General features: G+C 33.1%; 2 protein-coding genes across 4 annotated transcripts in view; one reads left to right on the top strand and one right to left on the bottom strand.

Annotated features, from left to right (window-relative positions):
* Window positions 1-604: 604 nt before the first annotated feature.
* 5PtaseI (inositol polyphosphate-5-phosphatase A) lies at window positions 605-11,742 on the bottom strand (the record flags this gene model as incomplete). The annotated part of the gene is made up of 7 exons (XM_018542190.1): window positions 11,345-11,742; window positions 2,771-2,812; window positions 2,574-2,674; window positions 1,288-1,375; window positions 1,144-1,207; window positions 850-1,070; window positions 605-745 (listed from the first exon to the last, which is right to left on the bottom strand). Coding segments are annotated over exons 1-7 (720 nt in total), but the record flags the coding sequence as incomplete, so codon positions are not given.
* Window positions 11,743-13,181: 1,439 nt separating this feature from the next.
* Window positions 13,182-21,028, top strand: part of Scgalpha (sarcoglycan alpha) — a 27,734-nt gene continuing 19,887 nt past the window's right edge. For 2 of the 3 annotated variants that reach the window (XM_018542193.1, XM_018542191.1), the window contains exons 1-6: window positions 13,182-13,401; window positions 14,963-15,278; window positions 16,493-16,620; window positions 18,345-18,484; window positions 18,549-18,724; window positions 20,069-20,170. In XM_018542193.1, the coding sequence (XP_018397695.1) occupies window positions 16,494-16,620; window positions 18,345-18,484; window positions 18,549-18,724; window positions 20,069-20,170 (545 nt within the window). In that variant the 5' untranslated portion in view covers window positions 13,182-13,401; window positions 14,963-15,278; window position 16,493. The remainder of the gene's footprint in view (window positions 13,402-14,962; window positions 15,279-16,492; window positions 16,621-18,344; window positions 18,485-18,548; window positions 18,725-20,068; window positions 20,171-21,028) is intronic. The other variant, XM_018542192.1, reaches the window with a different exon arrangement.

Below are 21,028 nucleotides of genomic sequence, written 5' to 3'. Positions count from 1 at the left end.
CCCCCCCGCACCCACACCGTCGACAAAGGTCTGCCCCGACAGTACAATCATAGGTACAGTACAATCATAGAAGTCGTGTGCCCCTTTGCAGGGGGGGAGGGTGAAAGTTACTTCGCGCATGGAAAGTTTAACGTTTCTGAATACAGAAAGGTGTAGAATAGTACTTAACATCATACATATATTGCAGAAATAATTCAGAAGTATTCATAATTATATATTTCATTATTATTGAATAATTATTTATTGATAACGATATGGTGAATAAAAACGAGCCATTATATAAAAAAATACATCAATAGTTCGCTTGGAAGTCACGCTGTATAATAGAAATAAAACGTAATTTTTCAAACTTTTTTTGATCATAACTTTTTAACGAAGGACGAGCGACGGCTAAAACTTGTTGGAGGTAACTCAGGGTCATGACCTTGACAACATATGTCAAGGTCAAGGTCATTGGAGGTGGCTCCCCTAAAGTGAACAATTACCTAATTTATTTATAAAAAAATTAATATAAGATGCTTTTAAAAATTTTTTTTTATATTTGTCTTTAATTTCTTCCTTGCTTTTTATCAAAAACTAATTGCAACTGCAGTTGAAATCTCACCTTTATCACACTTGCTGTGTCTGTCCTAAAATTAAAATCACCAAATAAAAAATACGGCACATTCGGATATTTGTCATTATGAAATTTATCTAATGTGTGCTCAAGCGCTCTTCTGCGCGTTTTACTATATACTGATGGAAACTGTAAAGAAATTGTTAAATTAAACAAATAAATCGACACTCATACAAACACATACTATAATGTATTATATTATATATCGAATAATAATCGCAAAAATTTCTTACCGTCTCCATAGCAATAAAATTGCTTGCGTCATGAAATAAGTGTATGTTTATGAGATCAAAAACTGTTCCACTAATACTCCATCGAGTACGTAGAAAACCCTTTCTGGACCATTTGCATTCTGGAAAAAATTCTTGAGGAAACTTAGCTTTCTCTTTGGTACTAACTGCTTCTATGTTGCCCGAGTGGACATCTTTCCCATTTACAGGTATAAAAGATAATTCTAAAATTACATAATAGAAAAATATAGATATGATTTATGGAAGCTATTTAAAATAAAATTATAAGGAACGTACCATTAAAATCCCATAATAAAACATCGTTTAAGGATTCGTGCACGAAGTAGAAATTTCCTAGAGCCTACAAAACGATCTTGATAAAAATATTGTTTTATTTAAAGTAATCGAGTAATTAATAGAAATTATATTCCACCAACTCACTGTGAAATGTTCAGCGGATGAATAATCCTCGTCAAGAAATACCCTAATTTTGTCAAACAACCTTAATTCTTCCGACGACATAAGTAATCTGTAAATAACATGTTTCATTATGCATTAAATTGTGCAGTAGAAAAATATGATATAAGCTTCAGAAAATCTCTTATATAAATACATTTTTCAAACGTTTTTTTTTATATGTAATATATACATTTCTCCCCTGTCAATATCATACAATCAACTTATCTTTTGAAGTGACTCACTCAACTATAGAGTCACGCGTGATGCATCTATTTTTAACCCTTTCTGCCAGTTATGCGTTAAATCATACTCAATATATGTGAAAAGAGACAGCTATTTGTTTTGATATATTTATATAAAAGGTTTAAATACATAATATCGATACAATAATAAGATACAATAATAAAGATCAAAAGTTAAACGACCGTTGTATGTTGATACGATTGAGATATTTTATAAAAACAACATTAGACAAGTGTGTATAGGCTATTTTAATCAGGAGACGCGGTAGTGTCTCTGGCCATGTTCAAAAACTGAAAGGCACTACAAGTTTCTTATCCCGAGCCATCAAAGTCCATTTTTTGGGGGTGCATAACTACTAAAATATAAAAAATTTTGAATCGAACGTTATATATCCTGAAAGGCCACAAGTAATTTGAGCAAAAAAAATTTTAAATCGGTTAAGCCGTTCTGGAGATACAAGCGGTCGAAAAGTGGTGACTTTAATGAAAAATTAAGAAACGTCTCCTCCTCCTCCTCCTCCTCCTCCTTCTTCTTCTTCTTCTCTGTCTGCATTCAAATATTTTTAAATCATTTTTTTATATATTTGTAATATATTTGTACTCTAAAAAGTAAGTGATATCCGAAAAAATCATATCTTAAAAATGAGAAGTTTAAGCCATGTTCAAAAAAGGATACTCAAAAATTTACACTTTTTTATTTGATTATAGCCAAATATTATAGCTTTTGGAAACCTTTCAAGAAACTTCAATAATAAGATTATAAACATGATACTTTCGAAATCTACTTCAATAATAAGATTATAAACATGATACTTTCGAAAACGTTCATTCTTTCTGTCTGTATGCGTGTAGTTTCCCATGCCGCGTATGAAAATTCATTATTTGCTTTATTAGAACCTATTATTATATTAGAAGTGACAATAATGATAGATACATCTCGGATACATCTATTTATTTCTATAAATATATATCACGTAGAGGAACAGTTGGAACGAGTTGAACCCAGATGAAAAATATGACATTTACCTAACAAAGTCCTCCACGTGCCTCATACTCTGCTCGTAATTCTTTCCACCTACTTCTTGGCAGTGCAGCGCTATAAATTTCGGATCCAGCCTCGATATGGTCTGAAAAAGCAATCCGTTTAAAAAAAAAAAAAACAAATTGCGCGAACGCCGGCGTCGCCAAGTGAGTCATGTATCGTATAGAGATGTGATACTTACGGATAAAAACTCTTCCGTCCATATTTTCAGCATGACACTAGGCTGCAAGAAAAGATCGCTTGTATTAATCTACGAATCCTTCATACTTCATGCACTTTAAAGAAAAGCTTAATGAGATGTTCGAGGGCATGCGAATATATTAATAGATTGTTAACGTCACGCGCAAGGTTTTATCGGCGCGAACCACCAACCTCCCCTACGCCACCCTCTCCTGATGCGACGACAAAAAAGTATGCGACGGAAGTTCTTTTCTCTGCGTTTCGCAATAACGACGGATCGATCGTGGCAATGAAGAATTTTCACGCGCGCGCGAATCTGACTGATCGGCATTGAGGGACTTGTTCTGATTGAAGATCAGAATCTAATCACGAAATAACCAACGTTTATTGACTAGTCATTTTCGTTAATTCAGTAAATTAGAATGAGTAAGATAATATAAGTAAGAATAAGGCAATATATTAGATTGAAAGAAAAGTAATGTCGTGTGTGTATATTTAGCTCAAAATTATACATGGAATGTTATTCGTTAAAAATGAACAAAATTTAAATTTTAAACAAAGAGTTTTAAAGCTTATAATTAAGAACTTTCAAAGGGTTACTATGTTTTTTACTGAATTTTTGCGAGTTCGGTAATTTTTTCTAAAATTATAAGCCGAATAATTATAAAATAGGACAAAATTACAAAATGGGAAATTTTCTTCTCACTTTATGGGTTTGTCAGATGCTCCAAAAAAATTTGGAAAAATACTTTATGTTAAATTTGGTTTTTTTCATAAATTTGTTTCAAAAAATGTTTCTAAGATGTGTTATTGAATTATTGCAAGTTAAATAAAAGGAGTATTTTGACTTTTGTTGCTCACAATTTCGTTAAAAATGATCGTATTGCAATCTGAAAAACATTCTTAAAGTTGAAATTTTGATATAATAGTATAATATTGAAAATCAACAAAATATGACGAACAGGCAAATAGAGAAAATGTTTTGATTGCATCCAACGATGCAGCTGACAAGCGAAATGAAATAGTGGACTTTTTGTATCTCGGTAGATAAATATAATAAATTACGTTTATTAGAAACCGACGACAAACTCGTAAATTGTGACAGTTTAAATTGTAATTTTTTAAATGTAACTATAAATAAAAATGTTTATGTAAGTTTGACTCTTTTTTTATTTTTAATTAAGTATATTTATTTCAAAAAATAATAATTGACATTTCTGTGAGATTCTCTCTGTATTACATATAAAATATATTATCATATTTCAACTTTAGTGGCGTCGAGTGACTCACCGCTCCGTGCGATTGACTCGCGATCTATAGACCCGAGTTCAATCCCACGTGCGCCCAAACGCGATTTTTCGCGTTTAATGAGCCAAAAAATGGCTCCACCTGGTAATCAAAAGATCTATGATCATCAGCGCCGTTCGGATTCGGCGTTAAACTGTAGGTCCTATACATCAGTATACATATCAGTAGATATTTGTCTCTAATATCTGACTGAGGTAGGATTCTGTGGATCAATCACCCATAAATCCGAAAAACAATCTGATTCGAGAAACGAATATAGGCCTCGGACAAAAGAGGAAGAGGCCTATAGACGTCCTATGTAAGGAGATAAAAGGAGTCATTATCATTAGTATAATATTATACTATATAATTTTGTCAAAAACACGATATTACTTTCCTTCCAACTCAATATATATGTACATATAGAGAGAGAGATAGTATACAAGATGTCTCAACATTAGCGACTCAAAATACTATAGGAAGAAAATTCTCAAAACATTAAATATATGTACATATATAAAAGTTTTGCATAAATTTTTATTTTAAGCAGAATACTTTTTGAAATAATAAGGATTTAAAAATGGCCAATTATAAACTCTACGTTTAGGTGACACCTATCCATAAGTTACAGTATTAATGAGCGCAGATGAGTGCGTATTTCAGCAAGTTCACTAATGGTTCACTCATAGGTGACTAAACATAGTCTAATTGGCCATATTTAAACCCTTATACAAAAAAAAAACAAAGTATAGGCAAATGAGTCACGTACAGTTAATGAGGTGCAGTGAATAATAAATGTTAAGAAATTACGTTTATTTAGACATTTGACTTTCTCTCTGAGCCATCTTCAATGAGTGTTGTCTACAACAATATGTACAATTAATTTAATTGAATTATATTAAAGACAATTTCTCACAAAAAAGATCCAGTGTAGTGATATATGCTCATTATTTATCTTACGTACAATTAATTTTTAATGCATGACTTTCATTTGCTTCGTTTTCTAATTCATTTTAAATTATCGAGATAAATAATTTGTATCATTAGAACTCTTCGGAAGGTATTAGGATACATTCAGTACTTCACAAAAATTATCACAGAACTCTCAGAACTGTCGAGAATTGGAGAGGTCTCATTTTTATTGAAAATTAAATTTTTTAAATATTAAAAATTAAAAATAACATTGTTTACCGCCAGAACTTTTTTAAATTTATGTAGAACTGTGTTTTTCAAAATCCTACAAGAATCTGTGGTCAAAAGTTGTCTAGGACAAAGTGAGACGCTGCTGCGTGAACCTGGCGTCTCAATTTGTACTTTCGCTTTTTTTCCACTTTAGAGGGCAGAACTATTAGTTTTATCTATCAGAAACTATAGAACTATTGAAAATACATTCAGAACTCTTAATATTTCATGAGCTTCCATCAAATGATACGCCACCTTCACAAACACATTAAATTTGACTCAAATTTAGTTTATTATTTATTAAGTGCATACATTAATACATGAATATATTGTTTACTTTGAAATTAACTACAGAAATAAATTGATTTACACTAATATGTATGTAAGATAAAAATAACAAAATATTATTTAACTATAAGGATTAGAGTGCCATTGCTTCTTTTATATCTAGCGAATTCAATTGAGTACACTAGAGTACATTCAGTGCGCATTGATGCACATTAAAACCGTCGTACATAAATTGAAATAAGGATGTGTGTATAATATAAGAAAAGAAGCAGGTCAAATCACGAAATACCTTTTAATGTGCTGTTTGATAAAAGTAATTTAATAATTCAAAATGTTAACATGTAATTTTTATACTCGGATTAAATCAGCGTATAACAACTTTAATATGCATGAGTGCGCACTACTGCATCTAACAAATGCTATAATTATTATAACAATGCAATACGAGAAAATTGATGCTTCGATGGAAATATCAATAAACGTCGGTGCATGCACTCGAGAATCGCGATATCGGGTATGCGTGTTTTCAACTGTTCTGTCCACGTGATCGTCAAGAGATTGAATGTTTTCCATTTAGTGATACAAGTCGACACAAACATCATTCTAGCATAGCAGGGCTCAGCACGCTTTACAACTTTCGAGCCCTGTTCTATAGGGTTGCGCACAATCAAAGTTTCTCTGCATTTAGCAGAGAAAACTAACCAGTTAGCGCTTAATAATTCTTTAATATAATTGGTTCCTATAACACTTAAATCTAATAAAAAACTAAAAACAAGAATCAATCACATTACAGAATCACTAAGTGCTAACTGATTAGTTTTCTCTGCTGAACGCTACCAAAGGATTAGAGAATAGGGGGGAAGGGGCAAAGCAGAGAATAAAAATTTTAACCTGATCATAGAAATTGTGTGTACTCGACAATACATAATTTCTAATAGGCTAAAATTCTTATTCTTTGTTCCCTTCCGTTGATTGTGCGCAGTTATTATCTTTCTCGACATTTAAAAAGTAACAAGATCAATCGACACTTGTGTTGACTTGTATCATGAAATAGAAAGCACCCATCGAGCGATTCACTTACTATTATTATTTATTTCCGTTATTTATTATTTACTCCGCATAATTAAATTAAATCGCATTTAATCGTGGTAAATTGAAATTATTTACGCAAGTTCATGCAAGGTCTTTTTCACGTCGGGAAATCGCTATCAGGAATGCAAAGCGTACTAAAAAGTGAATTTGAAGAGCGAATTTCTCAATTTGGTAATCGATTGTTCCACGAGAGTTTTAGTTTACCTTGAATTATACATATATATTTAGTATCAAATCTTATTTGGATCGTGAGAGTTTCAAACTAAATACCGATGGGAATAAGCCATTTACGGTTAAGCTGGATCTTGGATACTTCTAATAATAATTTTCGTGTGAATTTATATACATTACTACGTATGTAGATCCCTAAATCTATGAATGACATATTGAAAATCTGTAAATAATTTAATTTACATCGCGAAAAATATTATCTCGGCCGGGAGTCGAACTTGGATCGCTGCAAATTTCGATGCTTATAGCATCTTATTAGATCTTAATAATATGTTGAAAGACATATATTAAAATTTAATATTAAAGTAATGATAATTGAATCTGTGAAAATTAAGATTGCGAAGAATATCACAAGTTGGCGTTTCGTCCCGGCTTCTCCACTACTGGACTCATCGCAGTAAGGTAATGTAGTGGGAGCCTACCTTAGACGCCGGTGTAAGTTATTAAATCGATCTAATAAGATGCTATAAGCATCGAAATTTGTTAGATTGATTGTCAATCTAACTAAAGTGATATTACCGCGGTAATTATTTAGAGTTGCGTTGTAAGTCTGAAAAAATGTTTGGCATGCGATTGAGAGAACTACATACGCGATATATAAATTCACACATAATGATAATAAGCATCTTGATCTAGCTTTGACCGTGATAGACTTTGCATTGTGCTTCCTTCTTTCTTGTTATTGTTTAATATTAATGTTTTATTTGAACATAATTAATATGTATATATGTAAAAATAATTTTTTCGGTCTTCTTACTGCGCTGCATTTTAACATACATTATTTTATCTTAACAAAAACGATATTTACCTTAACAGTAGACATCAGTAGAAACTAACACACAACACAGGTTGGTAACCTTCTAAAATTGACGAGACTCAATAAAGCACATTATATAATCTATTGCATTAGATACTCCGTTCAAACTTATGTTAGAATGCAAAAAGAATGCTCATTCAACTGAGTTATAATCTTACAAGCGAATTCTCAGAATTATCTGCGTTTTCGTGTAAATGGTGTAAATAAAAGCAACTTATATTCTATTTTCTGTATTTCTATTTCACTGATAACCTAACTTAATTTAAGACATTGCGAATAGTGTTATCCGACACGGCGTCGCGCCGCGGCGCCTAGATAAACAACTTCAGTGATAAAGTAATTCCCGAGTAATGCCCCAAATCGGTACAAATATTTAATTGATAGTATATATGATATAATACAGTATTATGATATAATAATTAATACTAAACAGTTTTAACTTGAAAAAATTATAATAATGTTAATCAATGTTTAGCCAAATATAATTTTTAGTAATGTCCAGTAACGCCCACTAATGTTTAGTAATATCCACTACTGCTCGGTAATTCCTACCGATTCTCAAGTAATGTCCCAAATAATTCCCTCAGCGGTTTACCCCTCGTGCTAGAGTAATGATCGTGGTTTTATTTTAAAGGAAAAGTTTTAAATTTTTAAATGTGAGATTTTTCGGCCTGTTCGTACTTTCTCCGTGAAAAGTTGCAAATTCCTGAAATATTTTCAGTTTTTTAACACGACCTGCTTCTGGTCTTTGCGAAAAAGACGACAAATATCATATTAACTGTTTCAAAGTAGAAGTTTCACCCGTTCAAAAGCACCTAAAAAATTATCCTACGACCTCTGGAAGCGGAGATACGCTTTTTTATATATGTATATATTATATACTAAACTCGTTTTATTATAATAATACAAATTAAATATAAGTAACAAAGTTCAATAAAAATAAATATGATACAGAAGAAGGACTAATAAATTCGTTTAATTTAACAATGAATATACATATTATTTAACAAAACATAAAACAATTAAACAAACGTTTCGAGTCCGATCGGATTATTTTCAACGTTTAAATTATAACGAGATACATATTAGTGTGCTCGATTTTCTGTGTTTTTGTGTCCTTGGTTGACTACTTGTAATAGATTTCTTTGTTTTGATGATGAATGTAAAATTCTTATTTGTAAAATTATAATTTAATATAATATATTGTTTTTGTTCATTATCGCAGTAATATTTCATAGCTTGGTAAACGTTCAAAGTAAAAATATGAATTCTGTAAAATAACAAACATTATATTGTAATTCAGTGACACTTATAAATTAAATTGAATATATAAAAATAGATATTTTATTTTAAATCAATTTATGTTAAAATAAAACAAATATAATGTGTTCATTGTTAAATTAAACGAATTTATTAAGCTCGTAGTCCTTCTTCTTTATTATTATTCGTTTTATTATATAAGTTATATTTTATCACAGATATTATTAAATATTAGCAACATCAATCTAGCTTTTCCTCTTAACCTCTCTATATTTATTAATCTATATTTATTAATCTATTTATTTAATTTATTATTAAAAAAAATTGTTCATTTGACTGAATTAATTCAATTCATTTTTTTTTGTTGGAAAATTTTGTATTTAAATCAAATAATAATGCTTTAATATTTTTCAGCGAAAAAAAATAAAAGTAAATTAAATTAATTTAGTAAAATGAACAATTTTTTCTCAGTATAATACAAAAACGTAAAGATAATTTTATTGGACTACCAAAATAATTTTTTAGGACTCAAACTGGTTACAGAATATCAAAACTTTATGCAGCATTGCACATTATGATTCAGTTTTCACATAATTATTTTAATATAATAAAATAAATTAATAGAAGGCTCAACAAGTATAAAACAAATTGATTAAAAATAAGAGAAAAGAGGCAATAATTTTTTAAAAAAGATATATAAATGTAATTAACTCAAAATCGCAATACATTAAACAAACAGAGTAAAATTCGCAAGTAAGAATTCGCACATACGTTTCGACACCGATCGGGTCATTTTCAATGTTAAATTTAAAATTAAGTGTGTATAATAGAATTAACGAATCAACAATAATAAAATTACATGTGTATAATTATAATAAAATTAACGAGTCACAAATATAAAATTAAATGTGTATAATTGAATAATTAACAAATTTAAAAATGAATAAAGGGCATAAGAGTCAAAATAAAAAAATAATTTTTCTTATTTTTATTTCAAGTAGTACAGTCGATTTTTATAACTGTAAATTAGACTATTTTATTTATTTATTTAATTTCAATAATGGATCTAAACATACTGGATTTTTATACTGGACTATACATTTTTTATTACATTTCTGTTAAGATTTATATAACTCATGCGAAACTAATCACAAAGGAAGATCCATATTCAATTATACACATTTAATTTTATATTTGCGACTCGTTAATTATTCAATTATACACATTTAATTTTATATTTGTGACTCGTTAATTTTATTATAATTATACACATGTAATTTTATTATTGTTGATTCGTTAATGTATGCATACAAATTTTATTTATATTCAGAAGTTTTAATATACTTGATAATTTAAATTGTAAGTTGCGTTGACTCTCAGATTTGCCCTTGTTATCATCCTCTATTGTTTTAACATCGAGAGATTTGTTTATATTCTAATTTCGTTAATTCTATTATACACACTTAATTTTAAATTTAACATTGAAAATGACCCGATCGGTGTCGAAACGTATGTGCGAATTCTTACTTGCGAATTTTACTCTGTTTAATATCTTGCGATTTTGAGTTAATTACATTTATATATCTTTTTTAAAAAATTATTGGCCCTTTTCTCTTATTTTTAATCAATTTGAATTATTTTAATGTTTCTAATAAAATTATTTTCAGATCTCAATTTTTAGTTACCTTAACAAAATCACTCTGTTATTCTTTTTTCTTTCTTCACATTTTCATTCTTTTTTCCAAGTAACACAAAAATAACAATTTTTAACTGTATCGTCGTAATAAATGAGCAATATCTTAAAGTCATGTAGATGCGTCCAAGTGATGACACCGAAATTCGAAACTTCTAAACGACGAAAACATCAAATTTTACGAGAATAACAGAATAAAGACCTTACACGCGAAAATTTCAACAAGTTCGCAACATCTCATATATTACATATCGAGAACTAATAAATCGAAATATCAAAATAAAATACATATATGACTAAAATGTGAACTAAGGAGGGAAAGACGACAATTTTCAGAGGTTAGAGTCCCGAAGTACGGCGATCGGACATTTAAGTTTCGTCGCGCCGACTTTCTCGCGATCGACCGGGCGAACTGTTTTACACGAGCAGATCGCTCGGCCGGCACGTATGTCGATCGCGAAACCGTTTGTATATGCATAAATGTACAAAACATTCGAGCAAACCAAAGCAACGATATCTGACAGGTGAGAGGGGTGAGGAGAGGAGAAACACGGCGCGGTGGCGACGCGGCAGCAAGTATGTCGCGTGGATAAATAATCGTACAAAATCGAAGAAGTGCGCGCGATCGATCGATCGGCTTAGTTCTCGACCGGCCGCGCCTTGTCTCGCCGGTATCACGAGGAGGGCAACGATATACACGTTGTGCAATATAAGTACGCACGTACCTCTTCGAAGATGCTGCCGACGTTCGCGGTGATGAGGAGGACTGGGACAGCGTTGCCCGCCATTCTCGTGGTTGGATTTGTTGGTAAGCTGATTTTTTGGAGCTTTGGTCTCCGAGTTTATTGATCCTCGAGGGCGCGGGATCGTTCGCACCACGACGGCTGTCGGTTGGACGATGACGATTCCGTTGCCGCGGAGTCACAACTTGTCTACACTCTCGCGAACCAAACTGAACCGCACTACACTGATGACGACGGCGGCGACAGTGACGACAACGGACAAGCAGCAGCAGCAGCGCACACGTCGCTCGCACGCACTCGTACACTACTAACGGAACAGACGTCGCTCTATCGGTTGGTCGTTCCTATCTTGCTCTATCTATCTGTCTCTCCCGCTACGTCGCTCTCCTCCTCACCGGCCCTCTTCCGTTCCGATCTCTTCTGTTGTCGCACCTTTCAGGAAAAGCGCTGCGTTAAGAGATAAACGCACAGATATCGCGACAAGGACGAAGAGCAAAGTCATCCCCCGCGCCGCGAGAAAGCCGCTCTCGCGATCTCGGCATTACCGTGTCGCGAGTATATGCGCATCGTCGTCGAGTGCGGGGTAGGAGAAGAAAGAATATATACAAACGCGCGGAGAGACCTCCGTTGTTCCTTCCTTGCGAGTTGTGTTACGTTGTGTTTCGCGTACATATGTCGTACGGCGGTTGCGTTGGCGCACGAGAGAGAAAAGTCGTGCGCGCGGTAAATATATCTCTCTACTATCGGTTACGCCACGCCTCCCGCGAACGTCAATAGACAGTGCCGTGTCTACCACACGCGTGTTGCTGGCGAACGTACGTGAACATGCGTGGTGTGGCGCACCGCGGTGAGCTGATCTTAGATAGAGATCCTAGGCCTATTCTTTATTTATTTTTCCATATCCCAAGAGAGGTCGATCTTGAAATGATACGATAATGGCAAAAATGAGCGGATTTATTACAATATTTCATTGGTCAACACGCCGTAAACGATATTAAGTGAAAATCGACCGATGAGATTTAGCACACATGAATGAAAAATAATCTAGTGTATTTACTCACTTTTGTAATCTTCACCCCTAAAGATTCGATTGTGCATCTTGAAATAAGATTAAAATTATAAGAGCAAATTCATTTAGTGACCAATTAAATTATAAATATTCTAGTGAATTTATTCACTTTGTAATTTTTTACCTCGTATAAAAATACAGACTTAACCTGCTGGACTGAGATTCTTATATACGGTTCTTTATCTTTTTTCTCTTCGATATAAAAAAAAGAAAGAAGGAAGATCAACTGCGTAAGAAATTCAGTCCTGGGAATCAATCATGGAAACATATAACTTTTTCTCTAGAAAAATATGTATATATCGTTCGTCGCGCGACGTACGTCGTCGTTGATCTAGCCTATCGTTGTTTCGCACGCGCGTCCAAAACCATACGCCGCGGCTTTATGCGTGAACAAGGCGTGTAATAAGCGGGGAGCACAGACTTTTGCATAACGCATAAACCATATACATAAAGAATTTGATTGGTCCATTGACTCATGCATAAGAAAATGGACCAATGAAATTCCTTATGCACATGCTTTATGCAAAAGTCTGTGCTCCCCGCTTAAGTCTATCATATGCAGGCGTTGCGGTTTTTGTTTTTCTATGCATTGCATTGACTCGACCGGTGGTGTCTACCTATACATTGCAATAGACGTTCCCGGTGGGCACGTAACTTCGGCATGTGCATGTACATGCTGTCGGTGCGTGCGTGCGTAGTACAACAGCGACGCACGCGCGACGGAACCGACCGACCGACGGTGACGTCGACGACGAGGTGATGTCGAGAAGTAGCGTCGGTGGATTTTCCTGAAACGAATCGCGTCAGATCAAGTGCATCGTGCGTAAAACGAATCTTCACCGATACTAAATTCTCTCTTGTCGTGGATAAATTCCTTCGCACAATCGACATAAGTGTCTGGTCTTGGACCATCCCGCGTAATAATCGATACCGCGTTGTTCGATTTCCGTGACCCCACTGGGAAATTGAGGTAGCACGTTTAGAGTCATCAGCCGCGTATTTTTATAAAAGTACATGTACTCTTTTTAAGATCGTCAAACTTCTGAACATTAGTTAAAATTTTATATTTATAAAATTATACTAGTAAGAATTATTAATAAAGTATGTTCTAAAAATTTTATTTTATTCAACCTATACATTTAACGTATAAAAACATAATATTCCTTTCTTCCACCTCCAGATCATCTTTTTTTAAAAAGTGTATACATGTACTCTTTTTTTATGATTTAAATATGATAACTAAGCATGCCAAAAATATCAAGCCATCATCTCCAGATCATCTTTTTTTAAAAAGTGTATACATGTACTCTTTTTTTATGATTTAAATATGATAACTAAGCATGCCAAAAATATCAAGCCGCATTCGCTCAAGGCTCTTTCTTGGATTTATTGCTCTGCAGTCTACATGCATATCCCTATTTCTGATTTCGTAAAGATATGTGTTTGATTTCATAACTAAATATATTGTGCATTAATTGAAAATCTTACTGCAACAATGAACAATGGATTAACCTCTAACGTAACCAAATTTAATTTCTTATAATATTCTTCATTCATGACCTACAATTTGTAAAATCTTCGGACATTTACCAAATACGAAAGTTTTCTTAGCAATGTAAAAATAAATATATTTTTCTATCACATTAATTTTAGAGTTTATTTTCTCCGTTTTTACAAAATATTTATTTTTACCTATTATTGCTGGAAGGTCTTCAATTATTACAAGAGAAGATAAATTTTCAAAAACACCTCTCTCTCTCTCTCTCTCTCTCTCTCTCTCTCTCTCTCTCTCTCTCTCTCAGTACTCTTAATTTAGAATATCATGTATATTTTTTCATATCCCTTTATAGTAATGTGCAGAGATTAAAAACCTAAGATTTTAATAAATTACCATACGAGTTTTAATATCGTATTCGAAATTTTATATCCAATACTATTGCCGAAACGTTCGGAATAGATCATTGGATTACGAATTAAATTTAATAAGTATTGTTAAATTACAACTAATAACATTATAACTCTATATGCCTTTATACCAATGTACAAGTTTAAATACATAGGTTATTTTATTTTTTGATGTTTAATTGCGAGAGTCGTTAACTCGATATTATTTCAATATTTAAAGTTTTTTAAACTATTACTAATAGCAAAATATGCTTCTTCGTCTAAATTCAGATTTGAATAAAAGCTTGCTTCACACACATAATAATATGTAAATAAAATTCATATTTCTTTAAAATAAAAGCTTTAAACACCAAAGATCTATTTTATTTTATATACAAATTTCAATCTTTCTAAATTTATGTTTATACATTAAAATAAAAATTTAGTTTTTATAAAATCATCCATGATCTCGTAACTTTTTTCCTGGTAAAGTTTTCAAATTTATATTCTATTTTTGGTGGTATGAGTAAGAATTTATTGACTTTGTGAGTACAACAAACTGAGCAATAATAAGCTACAAAAATAAATGTAAATAAAACAGAGATATTTGACCTAATTTTTAATCAAGATTGTTGAATTCATTACAGAAACTGCAGTTTGCACCGTGGAGAATAAAAATCTTCGGTGTGACTAATACTAATGCTGCTTCCCTGAAAAAACTATCGGGAACAATTGATACAGAGGGAAGTTCTGATCGGGAACAACACATTCTTTTCTCACGTGTATTCCACGTGTCACAGAATGTAATAATAACAAAATTGGAGATTGCATCGCGATTTTTACACTAGTGCTATACGTGCTATAGTGAGTCACGCAACGTATATATGGTGTTGATACTGACAAACAGATAAAAGTTCTGCTGAAAATCTCAATCAACAAAGACGCACTAATCACAATTTTATCGTAAGTAGAAATCTCCTCCTCTTCTGTGTAGCATGCATCGATTCTAAGAAAGTCAACAGCGTTTTCGTTATTTTGAAAAAATCACATTTTATGAAAATTTTTAAGTATATATAAAGAACGTACACGCTGAATATTTTCAATCCGATATTGATATCTGTATTTTAATTTAGGATTAAATTCAAATTTAAATTCTCCGAATATAAAATGAAAGAGATAGTAAAACTTACATTATTATAGTTAAATAAAAAATACGTAGGTATATATTCCAGTGAAAAGTTGTTTTGACAGAATAATTAAAATTATTATTATTCCTTTATTCTTATTTTAAAAGAGTATCACTTATATAATATATTAAATATGTATGTACGTACATATGTATACGTAATCTATCCTTTTAAAAATGATACGACAAAAAAATGAAATTTTTGAGTTATTACCATGATGTAAGAATACAAGGTGTATCATTGCGCATAATGGCGGTAGCCTTGTGGGGCAGCCAATCAAAGATTCACCACAAAAGATTGGGCAGCCAATCAAAGATTGACCATTGCTTTTTAGTATTTGTGGTCAACATCTGATTAGTCTAAAGAGCGGCCATTATTTTGGACGAGTGCGCATCCACGGGAATGATACACCTTGTATTCTTACATCAAGACCATGAATAAATTAAATAAATAGATATTATCTTATTACTAATAGAAAATTAACAAATTTTACTTTACACACAATATCATCAAATTCGTTACAATTAAAAAGGATTTTTTTAAATTGTTAAAATCGTCATAACTAAAAGAGTGTTTCTTTTTAAAGGTTGTGTTTTTATATTATGTATTTAAATATATATAATAAATAGATTTTTTGGTTAATATTATTTAATTAATTAATAAGTTTTTTCAAACTGAAAAATAATTTTTTTTTTCTAGGAAACATTTCTTTTATCACTTTAGAAAAAAGCGATATAATAAATTTTGACAAACTTTCTCTAAATGTGATATCAAATTTTGTGAAACATTTTGTTGATTCTTTAAAACTCGATTCATATTGTTTTATATAAACACAGAAGCGATTACAAATTTGATGACCATTGGATGATTCATTGGCATACTTATCCTGTCTCATGAAAACTAAACTTACATGCTTCCGAAATTCGATCGTTCGGATCAAAAACACTAGAGGCTTTTATCGTTTATATGTACTTTTTTGATACTTTCCAGCATGATCATGCATCCGATCATAATATTACTGTCGACATTGGTGGCTTTCGTCATTGCAGAGAGCATTCTAATGACAGAGGTCTTTGTTATTCCCATCAGACCCGAGACTTTTGACTGGAGTACAGATGGTAAAATATATTTAATTTAATTTCAAATTGAATAAGACAATGTCTACAACGGTCTAAGTTGGATCACGGGTGCTTCTAAATAATTGTGTGTGAATTTATATACTACGTATGTATTAGGTCAATCGGAATGTTCCGTCCGTTTTTTTGCAAAAAGTATGATTTTATTTAAGAAACAAAATGAAAAAGTACATCAATCAAAATATTGTCCATCGTTAGACACGACTTTCCCATCTTTCGAACAGCGAGCGAATTTCGCGGCGAAAGAATGACTCATCCTTGGAGACTATTCAGTCAGAGACCCATTTTTCGACGTCTTCATAAGTATTGAAGCGTTTTTCAGCAAGTGCGTATGCCATCGACCGAAACAAATGGTAGTCGGAAAAGTCTGGTGAATAAGGGTACATTTCGAAATTTACTGGCACTACTGATAGCACTGTTTTATCGTTCCAAAATAGAATTTCTTGTGCTGTCAGTTACTGAAAGTTACTATCTATTCTACATAAATTGATCCTAGGGGATTACTGACTTCCGGTTGTTTTTACTCCATATCAAGAGGTGAGGTACAGGTAGTAAAAGCAATACAGAGCGCGAAATCGATATGAGTGCAAAACTTACTGATAGAGAGAGAGAGAGAGAGAGAGAGAGAGAGAGAGAGAGAGAGAGAGCGCGCACTCTCCCGCCCTTTCGATTTCTTCTAAAAATACTGAGTGCAAAGATACAAATAACTTTCTTATTTCTTTACTGGTTTTCCGTTCCGAAATTCAATACAAGACAGTAAAAACTTAAATTTCGGAACAATAAAAGTCAGTCATTTCAGTAACAGCAGCGGCGCCAGTACTTCCAACTAATTTCGAAATGTACTCTAAGCCGCATGGGTAGCACTTCCCAGCGAAGTGCTTCCAATGTTTTATTAACAGCCTTATTAATAACAGTTTTATTAATGACGTGAGGTCAAGTGTTGTAATAAAGCAAAATCAGGAGACGCGGTAGTTTCCGGCCATGTTTAAAAAACTACTAGTTAATTTAAAAGTTAGTTTAATCATAAAAGGTTAATAATAGATACTACAAGTCTCTTATCCCGAGCCACCAAAGTCCATTTTGGGGGGGGGGGGGGGGGGTGCATAACTACTAAAATATAAATAATTTTGAATCGAACGTTATATGTCCTGAAAGGCGGCATCGCCACGAGTAATTTAAGTAAAAAAATTTAAAACGATCAAGCCGTTCTGGAGATACAAGCGGTCGAAAAGTGATGATTTTAATGAAAAATTAAGAAATGTCTCCTTCTCTATATGTCTGTCTGTCCACCACACACTGTCAATCACCACTTTTCGACCGCTTGTATCTCTAGAACGGCTTGACCGATTAAAAATTTTTTTGGCTCAAATTATTCGTGACGATACCGCCTTTCAGGACATATAACGTTTGATTCAAAATTGTTTATATTTTAATTGTTATGCACCCCCTAAGAATGGACTTTGGTGGCTCAGGATAAGAGACTTGTAGTGTCTTTCAGTTTTTGAACATGACCGGAGACACTACCGCGTTTCCTGTGATATATATATATATATATATATATATATATATATATATATATATATATATATATATATATATATACATATTTCTATGCATTTATTATTATGTATTTTTTTGTATTTCTTATAAATAATTGTTCTGTTAATTTCTACAATGGATATTTATATTGTATCGTTTTATTTCAGGATATTCGGATCAATTTTCGTATCAACCGTCCTTGCTGAATGCCCCCGATCTCCCGTCATGGATACATTACACCTACAGCAAGAAGGATCATCACGGTTTTTTATATGGCGTCGCACCCAAAGATCAAAAGTATTTTCAGGTGATACACAATCACCGTACAATATCAGTTTGTAATTGACAATACTTAACTGAGATAATTTTAGCTAGAGATCGTGGGGTTGAACAAGCATACCTACGAAACTCGTTACAAAGTACTCGATATGAACGTACTTGAGAGAGAAAATCTGACAAAGTACGAAGTGCACCTGAAAATCGATAATCTCAACGTCGAGGACATGTTCATCCAAAATCGTACTCAAAAGCTCCTCGATATATTCAGGTTGGTTATGTAAATTTCTTATAATTTCCAATCTCATAGTTACAACGTTTTTATCGATATACGTCAGTCTGCCTGTCATTTCCTTTCAAAGCGTATAAATACAGAAGAATTAGTAACACATATATAAAAGGTTTCTCAAAAACCAAATTAAATTCTATTCATAAAGTAGAAAAAGATAGAGAATTGATCATAACCATCTGCTTTCAAATTAAGAAATTTATATAAATAGTAGAATCAATCAGTTTTGTTTCCTAGAAACCACGAAGTAAGAGAGAAGGAGACCGAACTTAATGCCGGTTCTACATTAGTTGCAAGTCGATCGCAAGTTTGTTGCGACAGCCAATCTGAAGCGTTGATTTCAAAATGCAAGCTTGAGATTGGCTGTCGCAACGAACTTGCGATCGGCTTGCAACTAATGTAGAACCGGTTTAATAGAACGCAAGCTGAAAAAGTGGTCCTGATTCGTGACCCCTAATTGGGAGGGAGTCCGCTGAAAGGAACGGATTCTTATGGTTGGGCACCATTTGCAATTAACCTTACCCGAACAGTCCGGCCTGGCTTGCATTCACGAAGTAACAGCGTGCTTGTATTATACGGACTAAGAGTTCCAAAAAATTAAAAAAGGTAAAGATTTATAAGAATTAATAGTGAATTCGATCACTTGCACTACGCTAGATTAGTACGTACTAAAAGCTACTGTGCACGAAATTAGCAGAGATAAAGCATATAAATAATTTAAACGATTAAATATTCAATAATATAATATAATATTCATTTTAATATTAAATATTCAATATTTCACCTTTTTTAATGTTTTGGAACTCTTAACCTCTCCCACGATCTCTTAAGGCCCGTCTACATAAGTCGCAAAACACAGAACGCAGTTCGAAAGACTAGAAACTAACCTAACATAATAGGTTGTAGGACGCAGAACGCAGGATGCAAAAGTTGAAATTCACCCAACTTCCTGCGTCCTGTGTTCTGCGTCCTACAACCTATTATAACTAAAATATGTTAGGTTAGTTTCTAATCTTGCGAACTGCGTTCTGCGTGTTGCGACTTATGTAGACGGGCCTTTACTTCGTGACCTCTCCGTATAATGCAAGCAATGGATCAGGCCGGACTGTTCGGGTAAGGTTAGTTGCAAATGGCGCCCAACCATAAGAATCCATTCCTTTCAGCGGACTCCCTTCCAATTAGGGGTCACGGACTAGGACCATTTACGTTTCACAGAGTTCGATCTCCTTCTCTCTTACTTCATGCTAGAAACTATATCGCTAATTAATGTAATTAGATAATAAATAATGTCAACAATAAACGCATTCAACAAAATTTTAACTGTAGAAAGAAACTGTGGAAAGGCGCTGCGGACTTGTACGTCACTTTTTTGGCGTCTGCGATTGAGCTCGGAGCTCGTTTACCTCTAAAGCCAAGCGAAGGTGAAGGGTGAGTCATATTTCTAAATTATCTTCTAGCTAATTCAATTTAATCCTTATTGTTAAACCCGAGGAGATCGAAAATTGCTGTAAAACTTAGAATAGCTAAGACTTCAACTATGACTTTTATCTATTTCGATCTATAGACCGTTTTGAGCGTTTTTTTTAACTGTCAAATACAAACAAATGATATTCTCAAACAATAGCTGGGGTGCGTTTCGTATACCGGAGTGTTTATCCAGACGAAGTATGATGTCACATACCGAGATTGATTCGCGAAACGGAACGATTCTGGAATGTTTTTGCGGTAAATGTGTCGATGAGGGGACCCCCCTCCAATGACTTTGACCTTGACATATGTTATCAAGGTCATGATTCTGAGTAACTTTGCCTTAACAACTAGTCGTCGCTCGCCCTTCGTTAAAAAGTTATTAACAATTATAGTTTTAAAATAGTAAATGTCTCAATCAGGCGACCTCCCTCCAATGACTTTGACCTTGACATATGTTGTCAAAGTCATGACCCTGAGTAACCCTCAACAGGTTTTAGCTGTCGCTCGTCCTTCGTTAAAAAGTTATTAACAATCATAGTTGTAACGTATGCTATACATGTATGATATGCGAAGTACTATTCTACATCTTTCCCTGTTCAGAAACGTTGAATTTTCCAAGCGAAGTAACTTTCCCCCCCCTCCCCCCCCCCACACAGGGGCACACGACTTCTACGATTATACTATTGCTGTGATTGTACTATTGGGGCAGACCTCTGTCGTGTGCGTGCGTGCGTGCGTGCGTGTGTGTGTTCCATTCGTTATATAACGATTATGAGTCTATTACTTGATATTTTACACACACACACACACACACAC

This window comes from Cyphomyrmex costatus, unplaced genomic scaffold, assembly GCF_001594065.2.
Source record: "Cyphomyrmex costatus isolate MS0001 unplaced genomic scaffold, Ccosl1.0 scaffold309, whole genome shotgun sequence".
Taxonomy (NCBI): Eukaryota; Metazoa; Arthropoda; class Insecta; order Hymenoptera; family Formicidae; genus Cyphomyrmex; species Cyphomyrmex costatus.
This window is presented reverse-complemented; position numbering and strand designations above follow the sequence as displayed.